At 32.7% G+C, this 27113-nt stretch overlaps 1 protein-coding gene across 1 annotated transcript in view; it reads left to right on the forward strand.

The window, feature by feature from the left end:
- Rph (Rabphilin) overlaps positions 1–27113 on the forward strand; it is a 34529-nt gene that overhangs the window by 2758 nt on the left and 4658 nt on the right. Inside the window, exons 2-5 of the mRNA XM_089709149.1 lie at positions 3950–4095; positions 13008–13152; positions 14397–14565; positions 17361–17486. Coding sequence (XP_089565275.1) covers positions 3950–4095; positions 13008–13152; positions 14397–14565; positions 17361–17486 — 586 coding nt within the window. The remainder of the gene's footprint in view (positions 1–3949; positions 4096–13007; positions 13153–14396; positions 14566–17360; positions 17487–27113) is intronic.

Raw genomic sequence — 27113 nt, forward strand, 5'->3', positions numbered from 1 at the left:
ATTTCCGTGTGTACCTGTAATAGTTCATTCATTGAGGAAGCCGGAAGGCTCGTAGCACCGCGCTACGACCATAGGACGCGTGTGAAACCACAGGCCGCAGTTTTATAAGAAACTAGCTTTCCGCTCGAGGCTTCGCCCGCGTTTTCAAAGCAAAAGGCGCATTTCCGTGAGATAAATCCTATCCTATAAATAAATAAAATAAATAAATAATATTAAAGGACAATATTACACAAATCGACCTAGTCCCACAGTAAGCTCAATTAAGGCTTGTGTTGTGGGTATAATATAATATTTTATAAATACATATATGTATATAGATAACACCCAGACCCAAGAACAAATAATCGAGTTCAAAATGTGTTAATCCAAGTTACCCTCTATATGTGTGCTTATAATTTCATTGTAATCGGTTCAATAGTATTTGCGTGAAAGTCAAACACACACATACATACACATCCTCACAAACTTTGGCATTTATAATATTAGTAGGATAGATTTATCATCCTGAAACCATTTTCTTAACTGTTCATTATATGTATACTTTTTCATAAGAAAAAGTCACGACGAAAAATAAATCTGGATATTTTGTTAATTTTCTGCGAGGATGAATTCAAGTGGATTGTTATAACAGACAATGTTTGTGAATACATGATGGAGCAGATTGAAGAAATAATTATGTTTTCTTACGTAGAAATAATTATCAAGCATGTATTACGTAGGTTCATTTTTAGCACAATATAAAATATTTATCTCAACGCTTGAGATTAACACGTGTACATATTAAAAAATAAATTCAAATAAAGTTTGCTGCTAAAAATAAACGAATACGGTAGTCGGTACTAATTGGTACCCACCGATGCTTGAGTTTTTATAAGTGTATAAACACACACACACTTATAAAAAAAAACGTCATTTCTTGTTAACTACTTCGTAGCTACACGCATCAACGGGTAAAAAAACTAATTACGTAGCCGACCGCGATTATTGATTGCTACTCGATAATGCGTTTAAAGGGAAGGGTAAGTGATGATGCTATAAATATATCGTAACTTGTATTTAATAAGATCGTTAACATCCACAATAATTGCAAGCATTTTGGGACTCGATTATTGAGAAAACTTTTAAACATTCGTACATACCGAATTAGTTACCAAACAAAAACTTATTTCCTGGACATTTTAGTTAACTAACTTATCAATTTGTTTTCCTGTGGCCCTTGATAGAGGGACAGTTCGATATATGATATTGCTTTTATTGTTAAAAATAGTAACATTACAATAGATAGCAATTGTTCGTGTAGGTGGATTTCATACAGCTTTCTCTATTAACTAGATATGATCTCCTGAAATCTGATGCCGAAAAAAGAAAATAGAGATTAATGATATCAAATAATAAAAATAAATTCAATATTTCTTGCACTGCTACGTCGGCTCGTAGCAATTATATTGAAAGGCTACGAAAGTACCTACGAACGATCAAAGAGAATAATATTATTAGTTAAAACGGTAATAAGGAAAAATGTAACAATATAAAAGTATTTTCCATTAAGAAAAACATTCTTTGAAATGAAAACTTTTTTAAGCGTATTGTGCTATACTTGAAAACAGATAATCTTATAGCAACATATAACTTGTTATTATTAGCATCATGACACGGGGCTAATCTTAGTAATATGTAGGTATATCTTTATCAGCTTTCTGCTTTATGACGAGCACTTGGTCATGAAAGCACGTGTAAAAGCTAACTAATAGGTACTATTATATATATATATGTATTATGTAGTTAGTCATTCCTTAATCACGTTTCACGCTTTGTTTATATTGTCACCGACGTAATTCGTACTCGGACGTTGGATCATTAGCAAATTATGCATTGGGAACCTTGAATGTTTTTTGAAAATGTCTGTTAAAAATACATTATCGGAGCAATAAGTTATAAAAAAAAAATTAGCAAGCGCTTATCAAGCAGACATTAAGCATGCAAAAGTTTCAAGTAACACGTGTATGTTCACAAAATTAGCCCCATTGATATCGCCGAACGAGTGATATAATATAAGTGTAATAATCCATAGGCTGCTTTCATTATTTTATGTGTCATTGTTATTATTTGGGTTAAGAGAGTTTTAATAAGCGATATATAGGCTTATGTGTTTATGAAAAGCATGATTTGGCAAGTATTTAGCATTTATTATATTCAACAATGATTTTGATTGATTATATACCTAGAGCTACTATTGCATATGGCCATTGGCCATTTTATTACTATTATGTACTTACAAAAATATAACATGAAATAGAAACAAATAATATGATTAAACATCGCTACATTTTCCTGTAAAAAACCAATAGGCACTCACAACGTCGTAATTCCCAATCCAATTGGGTCTTAATATAGAAAAGGCATTGTAATACGGGCGGCTATTTTTAAATTGAATGTACGGACAATGGGTATATACTTCTTGCTCTTTCAAAGGAACTAACGAACTAACAGAGCGCAGTTTTAAGGTTTCGATTTCCAACGCTTTTCGATAATACTAGAACAAAGGGCTTTCCACGAAACTGGTATGTTTTTAGTCCTATTAGTGCTTTCAATGAAATCCGTTTCCTGCCAAATGCTTTATGAAGTTTCCAGCAGAATTGATTCAATGGAAACCTTTATATGAATGAAACCTTTACCCTTTGTCAAGATATATATCGAGTAAAGGTTCTTATTGTGAATAGAAGGAACTATATTTACTACATACTATAACACTACACTACGTTCTGTGAAAGTGATCATGAAAAATAACTTTACTATTCGACAGTGTACTAATATTGTGTACTAGCGGTCCGCCCCGGCTTCGCCCGTGGTACATATTTACGTTTTCTCTACATAAGAACCATCTTCGTACTTCAAGGAATATAATAAAAAAAGAATTATCGAAATCGGTCCACCCGTTCACGCGTGATTCCGTGACAACGCGAAACGGGTTTTATTTTTATATAATTTATATAGGATAAGATAAGATAGATATATTAATCTAACCTTAAACTCTCTTTATACAAAGCTAAAACTATATAATGCGAAATATTATTATGATGAAACACAATTTTATGTCGAAGGAGAAATCATATAATTGTTCCAATTATTAATCCAAGAAATCACTCTTACAGATTTATTAAGAACTAGCGGTCCGCCCCGGCTTCGCCCGTGGTACATGTTTACGTTTTCTCTACATAAGAACCATCCTCGTACTTCAAGGAATATAATAAAAAAAGAATTATCGAAATCGGTTCAGCCGTTCTCGAGTTATGCGCTTACCAACACATTTTGCGATTCATTTTTATATATAAGATTTTACCCACAAATACATTTAATCGAATCTTAAAGAATAACATTTCAGATTCTACACGACAAATCTTACTTGATCCCGTAACGTAGAGCGTTGTAAGCATGTTTCCACTCCTGCCAATCCAACACGTTTGCGATCTAACGCGAAATAAATAAATAAATAAATCTAGGTACTATGTATTTGCGATATATGTGTGTATGCGAATGAAATATATTTCTTGGAATAATATTATTATCTACAGGATTATTATCGGTACTAATATTACAGCTGATGAGATAGTTTGATTGTTGTTTGAATGCGCTAATCCCAGGAAGTACAATCTCGAATTGAATAATTTTTCTGTTTGATTTTATTTATTGAGAACAGATACAGGTATGCTGGGTATATACTATTTACTATCAACTTTATGTATACTATTTAAACAATCATGCCACGACCAATAGAAACGGACTTAGACTATGAATGTTGTAGTAATGGTCAAGAATATTCCTTTTACCAAACGAAATTGCTTCACCTAGTTACTTAGCACATTTAAGTGTACAATAGAAAGCAAACCTAACTAGAAACGAACATCGACAAAGTCTTATTACTACCAAATATAAAATAATATTGGTCCAGACTTCGCACCGGCTGGAGTGCTGCCCGCAGCGAGCCCCCGCTGACCACGGCGGAGCGGGAGGCCATCGCGGAGGTTGTCAGGCGCGCTGAGAAGGTGGAGGAGACTGAGGCGAAACGGATTGGCAGACTTGTAGCGAGGCTTGAAGGTAAATTAGCTATTGATTTGATTATTGTTTAAGTATTTGGTCCGTTGTGCTGAATTATAGCTTACTTATTTAGCTTACTTTGAATGATGTGACTTGTTCATTGTTTTGAAATTTACCTCATCTTTTACTTCTTTTATTTCATAATGATGGGACGTTTGTCAGTAAACAAAACTATTCTGATTACGATTAAAAGCCACTAAAGTATTTTTTATAGAGTTGGTTTAAAAGCACAAAATACCATTTTTGTAGGCTTTAATAGGACCTTAGAATACAAGCCAACATCAGTCAAATTGTTAATTTCATATTATTACCAAACAAATACAGTCATAAAAACGACCGTAAATTTATTTAGCCATATTTAGATAGGTATATTGATCATTCGGTTCGAGTTTCTAAACATCGTTAGAGAAAAACATGTCTGGAAAAATAACTTTTTCAAGGCATATAATAGAATCGCCCTAATCACGTTCATTCAGACATGAAATCGCGATTTATTTGCGTATAATAAACATTTTATTTGAAAAAATTGTTTGTTAACAATATATAAGAAAATTATATGAAAGTTGAGCTATATTTGTAAGTAGCCTCTGCCTGGATCGCGTTTCGCAGTCTAATAATAGCAATTAACGTTGAAGTTAATCTGTATTAATTTAAGTAGCTTGTAATTACGTAAACAGTTATAATATTCCGTAGGAGTCTTTCCATTATACGAAGATTAATTATTATTTAATTTAATTTTCCTTTTATGATGAAACTAGCTGTTGCCCGCGACTTCGTCCGCGATTCGGTCGTTTTTCGTCATTCGTCGTTTAAAAAAAATACGTGACACTTTATTTTTGAATGTTCTTAATTGTCTCTTATAAAATTTAACTACATTAAAATTGAATACTCTGATAAGAAAATCTTAAAATCATCGAAAATCATAGACATCGAATATCTGAGGAAAACATGAATGAATGTGATTTAAATTCTACATTTCTTAGTAATTAAAATAATAATCTAAATTAAATGTAGATTAACAGTTTGAGCGCACCATTATAGAATATGTACCTAAGTAATAAATTACGTTAGTTTACATAGTAACTTTACTAAAAACACGATGACTTTCTTTCGCGCTCGGTACCACAAACTAAACATGTTTGTAGTACGTGGCCCGCGTCACTTTACCCCCCACGAGTTCCCCTCCGTTGCTATGCGAAAATACATTCGTCGCCCTACTGTAGGAAAAATTGTAATACTGCGGCCTGGGCGTTATAACACGCTCAGGGAATTCCTGAGTGCTGATAGACTTCCGTCTATCGGCATTTATACCAATTTTATATTAATATCACCATCTTGAGGAAAAGCTTCTAATGTCGATTCAAAACGCATATATACGGATTAACCTGATGAATTAACATGTTCTAAAATTGTGAAATGAGTTCAGTTTTAAATTCGAGAAATATTGATTTCTTGTATTCGATTATTCGTCGTAGTCGAATACAAAATATATTTAAAGAAACTTAGGTTGGCCTTCAGGCAAAAGGGATCCTATCAAATGATAAACTTGACCTTGTATCTTAAAAGTAAGAATGAAAGGAGCATCTAATAATTGTTGAGCACCAAAGGATCATTTAAAACGCAATACTATAAGAGCTAATATTGTCTAAGAACTGTTTAGATTGCACATGTTCCTCTAAAACTTAAAAGTAGTGATTTCAAAGGTTCCGGCGTATCTTCAAACGAAAGCCGACTCCTTACTCCACTTTAAAGCATTACAAAAAGAACATACTACGTTAATATCACCTATACAGAAGATGATCTGTAATCAATTGTGAGGTTATAAGCAAACCCACTTTTATATTATTTTGTCGGACCACACCACCGAATTTGTAGATTGATCTTCTATGTTTACCTCTAAGTCATTAAGACTATGTCGAAATCTGTCTGCAATAAGACGGGCCTCTCGCTATTCGTCCGTTTAAAGAGACCAATAGTTTCAATTCTTAATCTTTCATTAAACAAACTTATTAATCGTTCTTGTCTCAAATAATGGTAATATTCGCGTCCCTACTCTAGTCATTGCTTATGCTCATGTTCATCTTCGAGAGATCGAATAATATTATGGTGCACCCTATTATTTGTCAAACGGTCTTCATATTGAGTAAAAGTTTCAGAATTCTCGAGATAAAATATGACGATCGTGATCAGCTGTGAGACGTAATTCCCTCTCAGTGAGGGTTTCGGTCTCACGGGATAGTACAATATGCCATTTGCGATCAGCTGTGAGACGTTATATATACCCTCAGTGAAGGTTTCGGTCTCACAGGATAGTACATGCCGTTCGCGGTCAGCTGTGAGCCGCAATTCTCGTTGTGAAGCGGTTTCAGGTTCGGCATAACACATGTTGTTTTCGGTCAATAGTAAGCCTCTTATCTCTAACGATCCTTGAGAACTCTTATTTCTCATTTTCTTAACTTTGCTCGAATTTCGATATATGTATAAAGATTTTTTAGGTGGCACTGATGCGGGTGAATAAAAATTAAAACGGACTAAGAGTGTTATAATCTCAATCATCATCATCAATACATATAATAAAATTGTGGAAAAGTGATGTCTGTACAATTAAAATATGTAGAAAAAAATTAGCAGGTGTTATTATTATCGAGAAATCGAGAGAAACCATTTTTTTCTCTTAAAAGCTCCCCCCCTCCCACTTCCCGAACTCCGATTGACCGTAATTTATTTTTCCTTACATTTTTATCATATCCTTTTCTAATGGGTTTCATCCTACTTCGATTTTTTTTTGTTTCAAAAATTATCTACCCTGGTGTATAGGTAAATTTTCCACATAAAATGTCCTTTAAATTATGTCGTATTATATTTTTAACCCCCGACGCAAAAAGACTGGTGTTATGTGTTTGACCGCTATGTATTTCTGTGTGTGTGTGTGTGTGTCTGTCTATGGCACCGTAGCTGGCTAACAGGTAAACCGAATTAGATGCGGTTTTTTTTGTTAGGCAGAATATTTTCCGACGCTGGTTCTTAGATAAAGTGTATCAAAATTGGTTCATCCACTTATTATACCTACATAGGGGTAAAAGTGGGAATGAAAAAAATGAAAGTTATAATTTATTTTTAAAGATCGTCGGGAAGTTTATGAAATTATTTATTCCTTTTTCTATACACTTTTCTTCGTCTAAACGGTTTAGTTACGTGCTCTCTCTCTCTTCAGCCTTTAGTTACGTGCGTGAGACAGGAAAGATCTAATTTGGATTTGTTTCTGGATTTGATAAAAACTGAGTATCGATTAAGCTGATCAGTGGCTACTGGCTACACCATAGATTATTAAAAACATCCGTTTAAGAAAGGAAGGAAATAGAATTTGCTCCTCTGCCCCCCCCTGGTTCCTAAAAAATAATATGACATAATTTAAAAGAAATTTTACGTAGAATTAGTTAGGCATTTCTTTTTTGATTTTCGATATTATATACTAATCATAATTTTTAATTACAATATGTAGTAACTATTTGGTATAGGTTAGGCATTTCATTTCTTGATTTTCTTTAATAATTTGGTACGTAAGTTTTTTAGCTCAGTTTAGTAAGAAATTTTAATAACAATTCTTTTAATTATTTATGGTAGTACAACAGTACAGTATGGTTGTACGTATTTACTCAATAATTGTATGTTAAGTAGTAATTCAGCATGGGCGTAGCCACGGTGGGGCTGGGTGGGGCGCTTACCCTGGCTTTGATCTGGTAGGTACTAATTGTGAAGGGGAGTGGGCGTGGGCGTGGGATTGGGACTGAACGTGGCATATGGCGTGGGAGTGCGAGTGGGCGCGGGAGTGGGAGCATGAAAATAAAAATGATTTTTTATTGTTGCCCCACCCTGAGCCCATGGTCATAAGGTCCCATAGTCACTATTCCACGCGAACGAAGTCGCGGGGACAGCTAGTAGACAAATATAATCAGAAAGCTTTGAACTCCTAAGCTCAACCATAAAAGATAGACATTTATGATGTCGGGAGATATTTTTTATATAATATGGAGAACATTTCTTTCATACTTGATTTCTGTGTAGCTTTAACCATTAAGATACACGCATTAAGAACGCACACGCGACGAAAGCTTAAAAATGGAGTTGCTGCTCTGCTCACGAATATGAAAAATAATTGTACCAAGTTTCGTTTAAATCCGTCGAGTAGTTTTTGTTTCTATAACGGTTATACAGACAGACAGACGGACAAACATTTTTGACGTCGATGTCGATCTCTAATCACCTCGTGATAGTTATTTAGGATGGCAGAATCCGTCCTCACTGGGATCGGGAGTTGCCATTTGCTAAAAAGAAGAAGTAGTTATTTAGGAAATATATTTCATGTGCAGAATTGACCTCTACAGATTTAATATAAGTAGGTATACATATATTTAGATTCCAATTTCCATGTAACGTTAAATTCGACTATATAATAACTAACAGACAACGCAGGTTACTCTCGTTTCCGTAAGTTGAGGCGGCTACATATTCGGTCCTAATAACATGACTTTTTGTGAACGAAACGACAGCGCGGTTTAATTCGATGGCAACACCATCAGAAAAAAGGAAATATTTTTAACTTTGAAAAAATATTATGATTTACACTATTAATACTATTTTAACATTAACCCAAAATATAAGACTGTGAGTGTGTAAAAATAAATCCAGCTAGTTTCACATCACACTTATGTTTATAATTAGGTATACGACATGAAAATATATTAATTACCAAGCAATAATCATACAGATAAATACTGAACAAAAGTATTAACAGTCAAAGTATATTTTTACTAACAACATGTAAATGATGAAGGAATAATAATTATCAACGAACTAACCTTTTTGTATTAGAGTCCCGCCTCGTGATCGAATTATTAAAACACGAAGATTTTTAAAAATGTAACCAATGAACACAATCAATATTAGATTAACTGTAATGGTGTCTAGTTTGACTTAAAATAATATACATCTACCCTCACTTTTAAAAATGTAGTATATTCACACGAATTATATAAGCGCACCTTATAGGGAAGGGAAGATTTATTATGGGTTAAAGAGTTAAATAAATAAATAACATAATTATATTTAAATTATAAATTTTTAACATTGTGTTCAGTAGTGTTAACATGTAAATTGATTTGATTTTTACGAAATCTCATAGATGGCGCTGAATCAAATTTGTCTTTATAGTACTAAGATTCATTAAACAGTTTCTCTGCCCAAATTACGTAAATGACGTAGTTTTTATAGTGTAAAGCTAGATAATAGCATGGCTTACTCAAAAACAACATTTAAACATGAGTCTTTAGATTGTACGCTGTCGTAGTTCACGGAATACGTAAGAAAAGTAAAGGTTCACAGCTCCTCCCCCGGAGGTGATAGCATGATAATATGTTTAAAAAAACCTCACACGACCTGTTAGTAATATTCATGCAAAATTTGAAGTCAATCTATGCAGTACTTTTCGAGATTAGCTCGGACAAACATACAGACAAACAGACAAACAGACAAACAGACAAACAGACAAAAATTCTAAAAACTATATTTTTGGCTTCTATATCGATTATAGATCATGGATTATGTATTCTTTTAAAAAAATATTCAATGTACAGTTTTGACTTTCCTACGATTTTATTATATGTATAGATATTTTCAATGTTAAGTATATTTGCTTGAATTTTCGGCATGGGCGTAATTTTCATTTGCATTTTTGAAATATTGAGTAATATTTTAATTATGTTATTAATATTAAAGGTATTTTAATTACGCATATTTGCATACCGTATGATATGAGAATCATAATATTTTTCACAAAATAAAAAATCTTTTAAAAAAGTCACAGGAAAAAGCTTTTGCGTCCCGATTTTTGTGTACACATCAGCTCTGTTATAAACAACCTTATTTGTTTTTTATTTGGCTATACGACAGAGCATTTAATTAAAAATTGCTTGTTTATTTTAGCCTCTTGTAAACAACTTTATATTTATAGTAGTACCTACATGTATTCTATTCCTTGTACAAAGTGTTATAAATATGTATATTATGCTCTTTTCGTTCATAAATAATTATAATGTTCTCTCTCTCTGCTTGTTTTGTGTGTGTAAGTGAAAAAAAAGGTCCATTTAATTAAAACTGATCTCCACAACAGCATATGTCACAACACAAACTAGAGGAAGTTTCCAGAACACTGGCTCTCAGCAAATTAGCAAAACATAAAGCTTATAACTTATAATCTCAGTCTTGTTTAGAAAGCAAATAGATTTTAAGCATACAGTAAATTAAACAGGAGTTGCAACAGTGGAGTTGCTCCAAACAGTTTTATGTAACACAATATTGCAAATAGCACCAAAGTTTCGGACTTTGTATTCAAACTATATCGGAGCTTGTAGGTATTCCCAAACAAGCTGAAACCTGAACTCAAACATTTATTCATTCAACTTACCTTAACCTCTTTCAAAAGCGCTTTTGAACAGTTATATTATACAATAGGGAGCGTATTGGAAAACAGTTTCTATGGACCCTAATTAGTAGAGCTTAACAAAGAGTTTTTACCTACTATCTTTTTCCAAGGCAAGGAAACCGATATCACCTGACATTGATTTATGGATTCATGGGACATGAATAATGTAAGTAGAAACAGTATGAGAATCTACATTTACAAAGGTTTTCCATTCGTTGTAAATAATTGTACATTTATTTTCTAAACAACTAATAATTCCCAAAATAATCTATTAAATTTTCTGTTTGTTATTTTACTTGTTCGGAGAAAGATGCGAGTTTTAATTCGTGTAATTAGACTAAGATCAACAGAGTTAAAATGAAATGATTTAATTCGTTTAAATTTTCCTGTATAATTGAAGTTTAATCAACTAGGATTTTCCTAGAACCTGATTCACATTTTTATTAAACGTAACTTTTGCAAGGGCATGCAATATTCTCATAGAATTTCAACCCATAAATTTAAATATTAATTAACCACATAGCATCTATAAAATCGAGCTATTCTAATAAGCAAGCAACGAAACCACCAATTTTCCTGTACAGGGAAATCCCAGGTAATAATTACAGATTATCGGAAGCTACGATATCAGCAATCGATATTTTAGTACCTATAATTATTATTTACAGTACATATTGAAAGTGGGAGTTGGTATTCCCGTTTTTATCCTACTTTTCTTGAGTTTAATTTGCATAATTTTCTGTAATTTCATGACCTACATAGCGATGAGATTGAAGACTTGCTTACGCAAATGCATGTGTCCCAGTATTCCTTTATAACCGAGTCGGGTGCAGCCATACTTAATTAACTTTGGTAATTACATCTCGCGCTATCTGCAGCCACAGTACCTACAATATATACATTTAACCTTGTGTTTGTTTTCTTATCTGAAAGATTGGTACTAGAGTAAAGGATGGACAAGACTGAAATAACTATATGAATACGCCTTTAGGCTATGCACGTCTTGACCTTTTGAAACGACCTTCTGGATTATATTTTAATGTTTGTTTTTGTTTATTTGTATCTGTTGCTTTGGCTTACTTTATGTAGGTTTATTCGAAAATGAAATTGAATAGAACTGAAATGTAAACGGACAAAGAAAATTATTGATAAGTTTCACTTTTATTTGCGCTCTCATAAAAATAAGTCCGTAACTAATACGGCTCTTAATTTTAAAATTCCTCAACACTTTTTTACAGAAACGCTTTCAAACTTATTTCTCTCATTTATGAGTGCCTCTAGAACTTTTGTGGGGATAATCCGGCCCTGAGAATGAAGTGAACTGATTGTAAAAGGGGACGCTATACAAATTTGTGCTTCCTACTCAATGCGAGGCGTATATCGTATTGTTGATATCATATCCTTTAAACCTCTGAGTAATGACGGTGTGGGAGCTTTTATAATCACAAACAAAAAAAACTATTACTATCAGGTTTGAGATATAATTTTATTCTGCGAATAGTTAAATCGAATCCAGGCTATTATTATAAATGGGAAAGTAATACCTGTTTTTATTCCTATAAATCAAAATGAATACAAATCCCATAACGCCAGATAGAAGCCCTAAATGGATTTTTATTTTAAGAATGATGGAAGTTTGGAAGCCAAGATTCCTTGTTGCGAAAATCAAACTAGATTTAAGCGTCGACCAAGGGTTAAAGTTAGTTTGGCCAACTGTTGTGTTCATGTAGAGTGAAGGCGAAGCCGCGGGCGGAAAGCAATTAGTATCAAAATATATAAAGAACATAACGTAGATAACCTATACCGAAGTAGATTCTTTTCGCCAAGCAAAATAATATTAATGTTATTATTTTGTGTGAATTCTCAGTCTGGTTTGTGGAAATATTGGAAGACGATAATACCCATACTGGCAACGAAATAAATTACATGTCGAATATCGCAAGTGCTTTAGGATCAATCAGAAATTCTTGGCAATATTTTCAGACAAATTGTCTGCATATGTACATTCATATTTTCTAACACGCTTTTATTTCTTTTTTATCTATACTAGCTTTCCGCCCGCGGCTTCACCCGCGTTTTCAAAGAAAAATCAGCATAGTTCCCGTTCCCGTTGGATTTCCGGGATAAAATCTATCCTATATGTTAATCCAAGTTACTATATGTGTGCTAAATTTCATTGAAATCGGTTCTGTAGTATTTGCGTGAAAGTGTAACAAACATACACACACACACACATCCATCCTCACAAACTTTCGCATTTATAATAGTAGGATTATTACGAAGAAGGAAGTAGGTATTTGTATGTGACCAAAACGTTTTATGTAAGCCACTCCTATGGACTCGTTCTTGACCCGCTTTAAACGGAACCCTCCGAACGCGAGTCCAACTCGCACTTGGCCGGTTTTAATTTTTTTTTATTTATTACATCCAGGTATGCGCCGCTCAGCACAAGGTCCAGCTCCCAGAAGCTGTGTACTTTGCGGCGAAACCCCAAGACTCTTGGCGCCTCTACGAATCTGCTTCATGTGTAGGAACGCGGCTTGCCCGAAGTGTGTTATTGACACGCCACCGCATAAGTGAGTATAAACAAAAATATGTATAAATTTTCTTATATTTTAAGCGATTCTCTTCTTATTCCATGCAAGCATGCAAAAGTGTTGAATTTTATAGACTTTTGAATTTTATATTTTGTTGAATTTTATATTCTACCAACTTCGATAAGGGAGGTTATTTTTAAGATGCTTATGCATAATATGTATTAATTTCACGTTTTTTGTAACCGACTCCTTTAGATTTTGACCCACTTAAATTCACACTTTGTACAGTTACTTTATAGTAGGTACGAAATACGAATATTCGTATTCACAGTTGCACGTGTCGCCTATTAACGGGTTGGTGGGTCGGCGCAAACAAGCCACCGACCCTGGTGCCAAGCGAAAGCCACTTTTTTATAAATTTTAAATATAAAAAGTATAAAATACTCACGAATATAACTGGTGGCGACCACTCGCTACAGAAGTGTCCGTGATAAAATATGAAAAAATGTGTCAAGTGGCTATCGCTAGCCACCGCAGTGGCTGTGGTAGGTGGCCCGTCTGTGCTGACCCTAAGTCTTCCCTATTATTATTACAAGTATTTAGGCTTATTATTATCTGTTAAATTTGAAAGAATTTCAAAATAGATAATTTAGATATTAAAGGGATATTTTCCAACGAAACTCAGAATTTGAACACTATTTTTTACGTAGATAATAAAAATTTCATAACAAGTCAAGCGCAAAAAAGCGCCTGAAGTTAATTAATTACCCAAGAGCTTAAGTATGCAGTTTGCAATTATGAAAAAAAGATGGATGGAAAGATGCATTTTATTAAAATTTAAGCTTTACAAAATTACAGCTGTACAGAAATAAGCTGTAAATTTTCATTATTATGGATTACACGCTTATTCATAATATTTTTTTTTAAATATCTATACTTTTCGAAGAAAATGGGAGATTTTCTACGATAAGTAGCTGGCTCTACATTTGTTGAACTTTTATATTGTTTATTTATTTTTTATTTTCCTTTATACAAACTTTTTTCTGTAACTACAGGAAATCCTATTTGATACACTATAGGTATAACAAGAAGCACCGTAAAAACTCTTAAAAAGAGTGCACGTTTTTTCAAAAATTTAATTTACAATTAAATCCGAAAGATTCACGCTATTACTTTTTTTATTTCATCTTGGTAAGATACAATCTATACACGCGCGAATAAATATCGACGATTAATTTTATTTCCACAGATAAAAAAGCCAAATGTCATTACTATTTCCACAGTCACAGATCACCAATATACTCCCGAGAGCAATACATGTGCAATCTGTGCGCTGAAACCCGGGAAATGTGGAAGAAATCTGGCGCTTGGTTTTTCAAATCCTTGCCTAAGTATATTCTGCCTGAGAGGAAGACGAAATATAATGATACGGAGTTCTCGAGGTCTTTGCAGGTGAGAATTTTTCAGCAACATTAATAAAAAAAATACAGAAATAATGGTTGGCAATAAGCATAAATTTTTCTTTAACGGTGAAAATATAATTAGTAGGTAAACCTACTTAATATTGAAAAAAATACGACATTAGATACAACATAGGTTTCATGTAAATTTTAATGATACCTTTAAAATGTAAAATATTCTTTCATTAACTTAACTAATTAGTTTTAATTTTAGTCAAATTCTTAACTGTACAAAATGTTTTCAAACAAAAAAACTTTATTTTCGTTTCCGCGTAAACTTTCGTAATTAATTAAGTCATCGTTGAAATTATATTTTTTTAACCTATGTAACTTTGGTCTTTTAAATACATTGCCATTTTGTAAAACATGTCGTTGTAAATTACAACTTTACCCATAATTTTCTATCTACGGACCTTTTCGCTTTTTTAATATGCTAATTGAGTTACATCCACATTTTGAACGGACGGACGGACACTCGTAATAAATATTAAATGATGCAAAAAGAATACGTAGTAAATTATCATATGAGAAAATATAGTATGCAGATTTTTTTGTGGCCACATATACATGTATCAAACTTCTTATTTTATAAGTTAGCAACGGGAATATGGTCTAGCCTCTAATAAACTAACTTAACTTTTTTACTACGCCAACTAAATATTCCAAATATAATATAATATTATCGTCACTATTAAAATATAATCAAATAACGACACTATTTAAAACTTATCAATTGCCTACCAAGTATAAAGCTAAACAGTAAATTAAATTTGCATTATTTCAGCATTTTACTACGTAAATCATGTTATGCCTAATTCTAAGAAGGGGCATGATATTTCAATAAAAGCTCATTTGTTAAATTTACCAAACCCACGTTATATTTGACATATATTTCGATTAGGGAATGCAATCCCGACTCGAGATTGCAAATTCGGGATCCCGCGGGATTAGAAATATCAATCCCGGGGGATCCCGGTATTTTCGGGATCCCGTCTAATAAAAAAAAAATTGAATTCAGATGACTTAAAAAGCTAATAACTGCTTGTTTGTGATAGGGGGCCATCCATAAATTACGTCACGCGAATTTTAGAACTTTTCAACCCTTGTCACAGGTTGTCACCAAAGACTATATACGGACAGTTGTCACATTTTTAGTACCCCGTCCCCCCTAATGTGACGTCACACATTTTTCAAACTTATGCATGTATCTAAAAATAATCAAAAGAAAACAGTTATTTTAATTTTTTTACTTATTTTTACTTATTAAATAATCTTAAATATCGAAAATTTTAAAAATCGTAAATTTTAGTGTCCCACTTGCATTACAATATGACTCTAGGAATTAAATGTTGTTGCGTAAGAAATAATCTTATAGCGAGCGTGCGAAATTATTAATAGATACATACATATAGGTAGGCAGATTAAAAATTTTCTGTTCAAAGTTTTTTGCTCACGTGACACGTAGGTACAAATTTCGTTTCGTTTTATTATGTCACGTAACAAAGCTTTTGATCCCCCCCTGCCCCTTGTCACATTATGTCACATAAAGATGATACCCTCCCCCCCTATGTGTGACGTATATGTGTGACGTAATTTATGGGGCCATCCATATAGTGAGGTTAACTAAAATAACATATTACTCGAAAGAAAATAAAAACCTTTATTCTTTAATCTTACCAACTAAATAATAATCTGGTTGTAAGGAAATTAACGTAGGTAAATTAGGTAATCAAAACAATAAGCTTATTTCAAGGGAATTAGGAAAAATTGAAAAGCTTGCGCCCCGAGTGGTTGTGTGTTGCGTCGCTGACCACTGCCGCCCAATCCCGTCAATCTCGAACGGGATCTCGTCATATGATGCGTCGGGATTGATCCCGAAAAATTACACGAGATCTCGCGAGATCGGGATCCCGCGGGATCGGGATTGCATTCCCTAATTTCGATCCCCTTCCCCATGACTTTGCATAATATTCCATATTCATTAGGTACTGTTTTCGCAATCTACGATACGATAAATTCGACCCTTGCATTGTCAAACTTAGAAAACAAGGGTACGATAATAATAATCTATTTGAAATCAAAATATGATTTGTGTAAATGCACTATTAAACAACTTATAGTCTTCAATATCATTTATTGCAATCAAATATTGAATTTCATAAAAATTGGTTAAATATCTAAAATATACCTATAGTTATAGCACAGACTAATAATAATATACAAGTTATAGTATTTTGCGTAAAATATGAATATTAAATTATGATTTATGAAACGGGAAGCAGGTATCGATAAGAACCCTAAGCGTTGTTATTCAACGGTGTCGTTTACTATCTCGATCATTCACCGAATGATTTGAATCATTCATTTTTCACAATATTATGGCGAAAAAGTTAATGGATTGTATCCTTTTGTATTGATATACATATAAATATGTTGTGTTGTAAATGCAGCGTCAAACGAACATAGAGCTAAAGCTAGAGCAAGAGCATTCTTTCGTGATCTTTTAGTGCAAACGAAAACTGGTATTCAGTGTTGTTCAGTATGAGAACATTGCATCTTGTCGAACGCACAAAGAATTTGATATAGTGGGGTTAGAATGACCATTCGCTCGTTTGATGTAAATGCACCGTTAGACACATAAATACTAGAATAAATTCGATTGCTCTGGCGGGATCACGGAGAGGTTAGGCATCGCCACGGAATGGCGAATCCTGCCTTCGAATCCTGCCTCGTGATCGATTTTTTTTTATCCTTTATTTATATATATTTCGCCCATTACAAAAACAGGAAGCTGGCAACAGCAGCAACGAAAAAACAGATTCAGAGCCGAGTTCCCCGCTAAGCTTACACGCGCCATCTTTCTCTAGGCAACCAAGTAACACGGATAGTCGGAAATCTGTCAGCATATCGCAGGTGAGTGACGTTCCATTTAGGCGGGTTATATCTCTTGGGTAATAATGTTTTAAGGGGAACGTGATATGTTTTTAAGTGGCTGTAGTAAAAATTGGATATGATTTTTTGTATATTTATGAAGCGCTTCTTCTTAGGCCGCTATCTGAGATAACCGTCAGGCGAGATCGTGGTCAAGGGCTGTCCTATAGGCTATAACCCTAAAAATTGTGCTATGAATAAAAAGAATTCGAAACCCGCCTCATAATCGAATGTCCTTATTTCTTAAAAATTTATTATTTGAAAAATTATATTGCATTTTACTGCTATAAAACTAAAAATTAAATTAAGTTGGAATTAAGTATTTAATATTTATGTAGATATATAGTAGTAGGTAGCTACCTGCAGAATAAATTTTATAAACATTGGACCATTCGAATCTTTATTTACCATTAGATAAGATATAACGTTGGTACCTATGTATAAATATTTTCAGGAATTCACTCAATTTTAAACCATTTAATAAAATCCCAAGACACTTTAGCGCTATACTTTAAAGAAATATCAATCCCTCCGTGAGGGTAACTCAATTCATTTTCTAGCACGCTCGGCGTTGTAATATAATGATATAAAAATTAGTGCAAGGTTCTATATCATATACCTCTTTTGTTGATCAAATAACATGGCATCACGGATAATCACTACATAGTATAAAACAAAGTCGATTTCCCTGTCCCTATGTCCCTATGTCCCTTTGTACGCTTAAATCTTTGAAACTACGCAACGGATTTTGATGCGGTTTTTTTTAATAGATAGAGTGATTCAAGAGGAAGGTTTATATGTATAATAACATCCATTAAATAGTGAAGAAGTACTGTTATTTTTGAGGTTTCTAATGTGATGTCGTAAAAAATTACATTTTTTCCGCTTACACTGCAAACGCAGGCTGAACCCTACGAGTTTTATCAAAATAATGTACTAAGTATTATACACATTGAAAAGGTCTACAGAAAAGTCCGCGATGGTATATGTCTATCTCTTATGTATAACCCACAATAACTTTTTTTTGTCATTTACTTTTTACGACAAATAATGGCTAATTTTCGATGCGATTTTAACCAATACAGCATTAATCCTTAACCAATTAAATGCCTTGAATACATTGTTCATTTAATATAGATCTATATGGCCCTTTACACCTTATGATTTATTTAAGTGAATATTTTCGAAGATATTACAGATTTAAAAATTGCGGGACGTAGCGTTTGCGGCGGTACCGGTCGGCCGCCCGGCTATCTATTTTATATACCCGTGCGAAGCCGGAGCCGTCCGCTATGTTTTTATATACAACGTTTACAGTTTTTCTGTAGTGTATTTAGTATCAGCATTGCACCCGTGCGAAGCCGGGGCGGGTCGCTAGTAAATACTATATCGAAGTATGGTATAATAGAATTTCTTTCGTTTCATTAATTAGGTATATACATAGTTCAATATTTGTTTATGACACAATGCAATTTAGGTTTATAGCATTCTAATGTGAGATTTATAAATTAGATCACGAATAAAATTCTAAGCTCAGTAACCAAACTTTGTATACTTCTATTTAGGTATAGTCTATATATATTTCTATTTAGGTATTTGGAACTAATTATACCCTATATGCATTTTGGTCATTACTCATTCCACTGTTTAACATTAATGAATATGTATTTAGGAAAACTAATAGCTTATTTAAATATTAAACAGTACAATAATTTAATTCTGTCAGTTTTGAAACAATAACATAAATTAAAACACGTAGAAATGAGTGTGTACTGCGATCTGCGATATTATGATAATATTTACTTGCGATATAACACGATAAAAAACATCGTACATTTTGGCTACCATAATAGATTCTTGGAAAACCTTTTGACTTTCATAAATATAATTGATACTATTCGAAAGGAATTTTTATTAATTTTTCTTAGAATATCAATAGTAGGTACGATCTCTAGGTTTTATAACTCATTCCATTTATTTTTCTCAAAATAACATTTTATATATTCACCAAACAAAAAAACAAATATTAACAATAACAATTTAGGACTTGGGAATTTTAGTAACAAACACTAATGAACTTTTCCCTAAAGGAAAATCAGAAGCACGGTAAACATGTGACACAAAGCTCAAATTTTGAATTTTTCATTATTGGGAAAATCGAGCATGCATTATATTTATACAGGATGTCCCGCTGGCGGTGTACTAAGTGCCTAATTTTTATTATTAAGAAAATTCTTAAACAACAAAACTACGTCAAAGTCTGATTATGTTTTACGTACGTAATCAGCATAATATGCAAAATTGTAAGCCTTTTTGAGCTTACACCAACCTTGGGTCACCCTGTATACATTACCGTCTTTACCATAGGGGCACAGGGGGCCAGTGCCCAGGGCCCCCCATCGTCTGGGGGCCCCCCTGGAGGAGAAGTAGGACTGACAATTTTTCTCACATAAATCTCAAAATATTTTATTAAAAAGCAATAGGTACTTATACTTTTCTCATTGCCAGAACGTCAGATCATTTTCATATTTATTCGAATCAAAACATCTATGTATAGGAATAATTCGAGTGATTCGAACACCATTATAATTAACTTATCAGACATTTACTCGAATTATTTATTTACTTATTAACGTAATATAATTTAATATTTTTACTTGAATTATTTTGGGAATTATGAAAATTAATAACAAGTCTAAGTTTACAGAATAGCATATAAGGGCGTTGTGACAAAACTTTAATCTCTGGGCCTCTAGACAAGTGGCAGAATCCGCTATTGATACTAATTGATATAAGCATGACGTTTTGCTAATGTTTCGGTCACACTACCAAGGACGACGACGACCACGACCAAAATTCCCATCCAGCAGAAATTTGGTAAAATTATTAAAAACACAATCTATACTTAATATTATAAAGCTGAAGAGTTTGTTTTTTTGTTTGAACGCGCTAATCTCGGGAACTACTGGTGCGATTTGAAAAATTATTTCGGTGCTAAATAGCCCACTTTTTTGGCAAGATTATAAGATACCAAAATCGTTGAATTACTCCATGACGTTACGGTATTGCTATGATGCGACCTTGAAATTTTACTCTCAACGCGCCTAAAGAAGTTTCACTTCAAAAATATATTAAAATTTCCCAACCTTCTGTTACTAGGAAAAAAATTTTTCCTAAAAGTCAATAGATAATATATAGGTTTTTCGTGATTTTTACCGAAACGGTAAGTTTTATCATATAACCACTTTTACCCAAATTGTAGATCATAAAATTATTTATACAAAACAATCAATACATTATTATCGTAATGATGAATCTTAAGATGTAGCTTCCTACCATTTTCTAAGTAACGATTTATAAACTCATCCCATCCTTATAATATACACACGTTTCTTAAATCACTTCACACCTAAATGATTTTATGATAAAACTTATCGTTTCAGTATAAATCGCGAAATCACCTATCTTTTTATTTTTTATTTATAACCTGGAATATGTTTTTTAATTCACGTACCGGAATTACAGTTAATTTTGTATTTTATTTTTAGTAATCCTTTGAACAATTTTACTAATTTTCTGCTGGATATGAAATTTTGTAGTTTTAAAGGTCCTAAAATTTAGTGAACTCTGTTCACACCGGACCATTTCTATACGAATAGATGATAAGCGTTTTGACTTTTGCCATTTGCCTAGGCCTTGAATAAATTATGTCAATAACGCACGCAATAATTTTGATCAATATGAAACGGCTACGAAAGAAAAAATCCAGATGCTAATTAAAAAGATAAATTTGAAAAAGAGAAAGGTAATTTGAAAAAGTAATTCTTAAAATATTTCTTAATTAAATTTAATTTAAGTCAACTTTAGAGCGCCATTACAGCAGCAGCGTTTCAAATGAATTATATAAAAAAAATAAGGAAAAAAAGTTTCAGAAGTAACTTTTTTGTAAAATTAAAAAAAAAAAATGGAGCAAAAATTTTACATAGAAATTTTCTCATTTCTTATTACTTCTTTAAGTTTCAATTTAGGGCAAAAACATATAATATAATTGTGGGAAAAACTTTGTATACCTACCTAGTTTGATTTCTTTATGTTTCAAAGGGCCCCCAATTCTTGTGTGCCCAAGGGCCCCGGCATAGTCTAAGACGGCCCTGCCTGTATAGTGTATAATATGCATGCTCGATTTTCCGTATACACACGAATTAAGGTCACGTTTTCGGGTGGTTTACTCAAAATATCGATGACATAGTGGGATGTGCATATCCTATTTCGGTATTTAAGAGAGCCAACCCATATCATTCTTACCCAACTATTCTGTCAAACTGCCAGAGTACCTATTGAGTTATCTACTTATGGTGTTGTGGAAATTGTTTCCACTTTATTGACGAAGGCCTACAAAGTATGGAAAAGTGCGGTTTGATGGATATCATGTCTAAAATCATTGCTTCTAGGACATTTCATAAGATTGCCTTTCTTCTCGTGATAATAGGGACATAAATAGATAGATCAGCATTATCTTTTCGAATTCATCACTTCTCAAACCCGCGACTTTTTTATAAAATTTAAACCCATTATAGCCTAGTTACTGTTGCTATACAAGTGCTTTACAATTTGTAAATGAAGATTTATTCATTACCAGCTGCTCCGCGCGGTTTCACCCCCGTGGCTCCACTCCTGTTGCCCGTAGCGTGATGAAATATAGCACTATAACCTTCCTCGATAAATGGGCTATCTAACACCGAAAGAATTTTTCAAATCGGACCAGTAGTGTCCGAGATTAGTGCGTTCAAACAAACAAACAAACAAACTCTTCAGCTTTATAATATTAGTATAGAATATAGATTATAGCTGGCGGCCTTGGAGCGGTAAATAATTTAGATGTCTCTAAACCTACAAATAAAAACTTTATTCGTAGTCCTCGTATATATTATTTGTGACATAAGTAAAACCATGGGTAAAACCCAGTAAAACCAAAAGAACATCCAAATGCCAGTGTTATTTAACGTACAAGCCAACGAGTCCTTGTGATGTCAGTAAAAATAACATCAGATGAACCTTCGGGCCAAGGTCTTTATATTTGTAGGCGTAGCTTGTCTCAAATGGTAGTTACTTTCATTTGATCATCCAGAATTTAGATCAAACAGTTTCTGTATTTTAGTGCTGTAATTTTTGCAAATAATAAAGTGGTATTATGTAGGTTTTGAAACTGAGTTTCAAAAATTTCGTGAGAAATGTCTCTCGTTGTTTATAGAATTAATGGAAAGTTAGGCAGCTATAATCGTAAATTTAGTATCCACCTATGTTTTATTTATTCTAAATCGATATATAAGGTTATGTTGGTTATTTTATAATAAATTTGTAGGCCCTAGAAACATAAATTCATATTTTTTTATACCTACGCGCTTTTCACGAATAGATTTTATTACTTCAAAGTCGTTAACCTTTAAATAAGTAATTGCTAGAAGCCATAAGGAAATGTACTGGATATTTAATTTTCCGGCTTTTAAGTGATCCCTGACTCAATTCATTAAGGGACCGCCCGTAAAACTCTTTATTCCTTACGACAAGTACTTTTTCTTTCATAAAAAGATAATAATTATAATATTTCCCTATATTATTTCTCATTTCAGTAGCTTTGATATTATTATGTTATCATATTCTTGTAATAAGCTTATTGAACACGAAAATTTAGAATTACTTCAGTAATAAAATCCAAAAATACATTATATATTGTAGAATGAAGTATATAATAAATACAAAATAAATATATTCACCCACAAATATTATAACACGTATAAAAATATGTTATAAGTATTCGTATTTTCGTTTGGATCTTTTGAACTTATACATATAGGTACTTCATATTTTTCACTAAAATAAATTCATATTATCCCTATCCATTAGAATAACAAGCGCTATTTTTTTTCAGTCGCACAACTTCGATCTTATAACATTACAACAACCTTTAAAAATGTACGTTAAGAAATATGCAGATCTTTATACCTACTTTACTATGCTTTCAGGCTTCAGTTAGCATTTAAATGTGTAATTACCTGACAATCGCTCCAAGCATTATCTATCTATTACGTTCCTATTATTTCTTTATTCACGAGTTACAGTTCAATATTCTTTAGAATAGATGTAATAAAAAATATATGTACTGGGAAATTTTAAAACTGTTTCTAATCATCAATTCAAAATTAATGACCTCAAGTCCATACAAGTACCGTCAGCATACTGACAATATTATTCCGTATGCTGTTTGTCCGTTGATCTAGGTCCCAACGTTTACTCTAGGTTCTAGTGTAGGTCCCACGCGTTTACAATGCTGTTTACGTAGGCATTCAGGTGAATCGAAATTATTATCAATAAATTAAATATTTTGCGAGTAAATATCACCAAAAGTTGGACAGTTTGTCTTTTTAGAATCATTGTAATAATCAAACTGTTTCCCGTTCTTAGTACTTACATTAGACTTGTTACTTATAACTTGTGCTTGAGACAAAACTAATTGAATAAAAGTGTAAAATAATTTAAAAAAATATGTATAACCACAGACTAATAATAATATACTACGTATACGTATAACTTAAACCTTTTTTCTTACGATAAGATATTAAATAAACTCTAACAAACTTGAAATTATCTCTTTCATATTCTAAAACTCAATTTCAATGTAGGTATTATACAAACGTAAAGATGAATAAAGTAAATGTACGGAATTATTAGATCCCGTCGCGTCGCTACGTCAATGTATGACGTAGTTTGTTTTACATGTAATTACAATTGTTCAACTCTGAGATTCAGCGTTTCATTCAGTCGATGACCTTTTAATGATTATTGCTAAATGTCAATGCTATTTATACGAATGTGATTGTATTGTTACTATATCAAAAGCCGCTTTGTGTTAGGTTTTTGACACACTTTTATATTCAAAATTTCGTTCGCCCTTTTACCTTTATGAAACCCACAGATAAAGAATGTGATTAAATAATTATTGTTTATCAATGTACATAGGATATTGATTATCTAATTAAGATTAAACTTGAATTTAACTTCATAAAATTTTCGCTAAATACAGTAGAGTTGACTCTTTCACCTTTAATTCATAATAAATCTTGGGTCACTTCATAAAAATGTCCCTTTTAATAACCATCCTACGTTCTAGACGTGAAATATATCAAAGCGAAATCCCTTGACGTTCAAAAACATTCTATCTAAAGTTACTCTTTGAAATTTAAATACGTTCAACTTTGTAGCAGCTGGCTATTCCACTGTTTTCCGAACGCTTCAGCATAACTTCGACTCGCGTGTATTTAGAAAATGCTATTGAAAGAACTTTTGAATTGGCTAAAATGGCGCATTCAGCTTTGATTTCTGAATTTGGAATACCTAGTTTAAATTGTACTTTTTTATTAAAATTTCGTGAAACGTGATACCTTCATGCTTAGCCTTCATGATACATTTCTACCTTAGAGCATTTCTACAGATCTTGATTCAACAATACTTACAATTATTTGAAGTCATTAATCTTTAAAAAGTGGCAGTCGAATGAGGTTTTAGTACGGATTGTGCCATAAAATAGCAGCTTTTTTGAAACATGTGCTTATATCTTGCTTATCACATAGAGGTATATAACCTATATACACATTGCACAGCAACAACATCGGAAAGTGCCGCTTAGATTTATTGCACCTAATTTACAATATACAAAATCTCATAGACTACAATTTGGGCATTTATAAACAGGTAGTTTAATAAACTTATTTCCATTTTATCACTGTTACCATCCTGGTTCATTTATTAATAACTAGCTTTCCTCCCGCGGCTTCGTCCGCGCAGTCAATCAAAAACTCGCATAGTTCCCGTCCCCGTGGGATTTCCGGGATAAAACCTATCCTATGTCCCGGGGTAAAAAGTAGCCTATGTCCTTTCTCGGGTATCTAAATATCTCTATACCAAATTTCATGCAAATTGGTTCAGTAGTTAAGGCGTGATTGAGTAACAGACAGACAGAGTTACTTTCGCATTTATAATATTATAGTATGGATTACAATTTAAATCTCACATTAAAGACAACAAGCAATAATAAAATACATTTTTAAACTTCCTCCAACTTCAAAGGGCCGATAAAATCCTCATACCTTCAATATCTAGAGTATATTTACATTCTCTCGGAAACGTCTTGAAATTTTCCTTTACAGCGTGACATTGAATCGAGGGCTTTGTTCAGATTACAAATAAGATGTTATATTGTGGTGATACTATGAAGAATATAAAACATCCAACATATTTCGATACCTATTCAATGAAATTCAAAGATATTGGAAAAATATTTAAATAAGAATCGTCTTTTCGTTTAGAATGGTTTGAAATATTTTTGAAGTGAAAACTTCTTTAGCGGCGTTGAGCACTTTTTCTGTAATGGGTATTGGGGTATATTGATAAAATCTTAAACTTGCGTCAGGACACGTGACCTGATCGAAAAAGCGTAAGACGGATGGATATCAAACATGCTCAACGTTAATAATCAAGTTTTTACTTCTGCCGGCACTCCCGGAGTGCAACCCGTCTTTTTTTTTAAATGTCTATTTTATGTATACTTATGGAATTTCGCATTTTTTACAGTTCACTTACAAAGATACCTCAGAAATTACTTATTATTGCTTGATACTTTTTATTGCTTGAAAGTACTACCAAATAAAACCTAAAGAATATTATAACTATATCTATTTTTTTTTGTTCATGGTCCAACTATAATATTATAACCATAGTTAGAACGCTCTCAACGTGCGGATATAAACTAAGCGTAAGCTCAACAGCTTTCTAACTTTATTTTTCTTTTGTAACTTGAAGCGGTTTTAAACTCTCCTAAATGATATAACAAAATAAAACCAAAAAGACACGCTATATTGTGAAAAATTATTTAAATTAAATTACACTTTCTAGATGATGTTCTATACATACATATGGAGTATAGACTACAGAATTATTAAAGTGAAACTTTTATTACATCGTCTCAAACTTTTTGGTCTGTGTAGCGCATATCGCGTGTATCGCGGCTGCCGAGTAGGTATACCTACTCGGCAGCCGACCGACACGCGACATGCGCTACAGCCTACACAAAGCAGTGTTCGGAACCGTTCGAACAGTTTCATAAAACCACACAACATTTTTTTTATTTATTTCAGGTAACTTAGGGCCCATAAATATAGGAAGTGGTTGGTTCTAATTACACCCAATTTATTATTCTTATCTATACATATAATCACGACTCGACAAAAAAATTTTCGTTCTTTGTCCTAAAGTTTATACTATTATTTTCCAGTTAGTTAAGCACAAAAACGAAAAGAAAATACCTTTTTTCGGTATAAAGTTTGCTTTTGTGATAGTTATAATAATAATACTCATTTTTCAATTTTTTCATAAATTTTAATTGATTTTAATATTTTTAAAAAGACCACGCGGTGAGAGTGGGGTTAACGTTTACAATGTGCCGCCAGATGGCACCCGAGTGATAAACAACCATCAGGTGTTATTTACAAGCCCAGAATAACTTAAAATGTCGTCACGAAAGTGCAAATACGATGCTGATGCATTTTGTTTTAT

Source organism: Colias philodice, chromosome 21 (assembly GCF_061535455.1).
Source record: "Colias philodice isolate Cphi_HAF_F1 chromosome 21, ilColPhil1 Martin Lab GWU primary, whole genome shotgun sequence".
NCBI classification, from domain to species: Eukaryota; Metazoa; Arthropoda; class Insecta; order Lepidoptera; family Pieridae; genus Colias; species Colias philodice.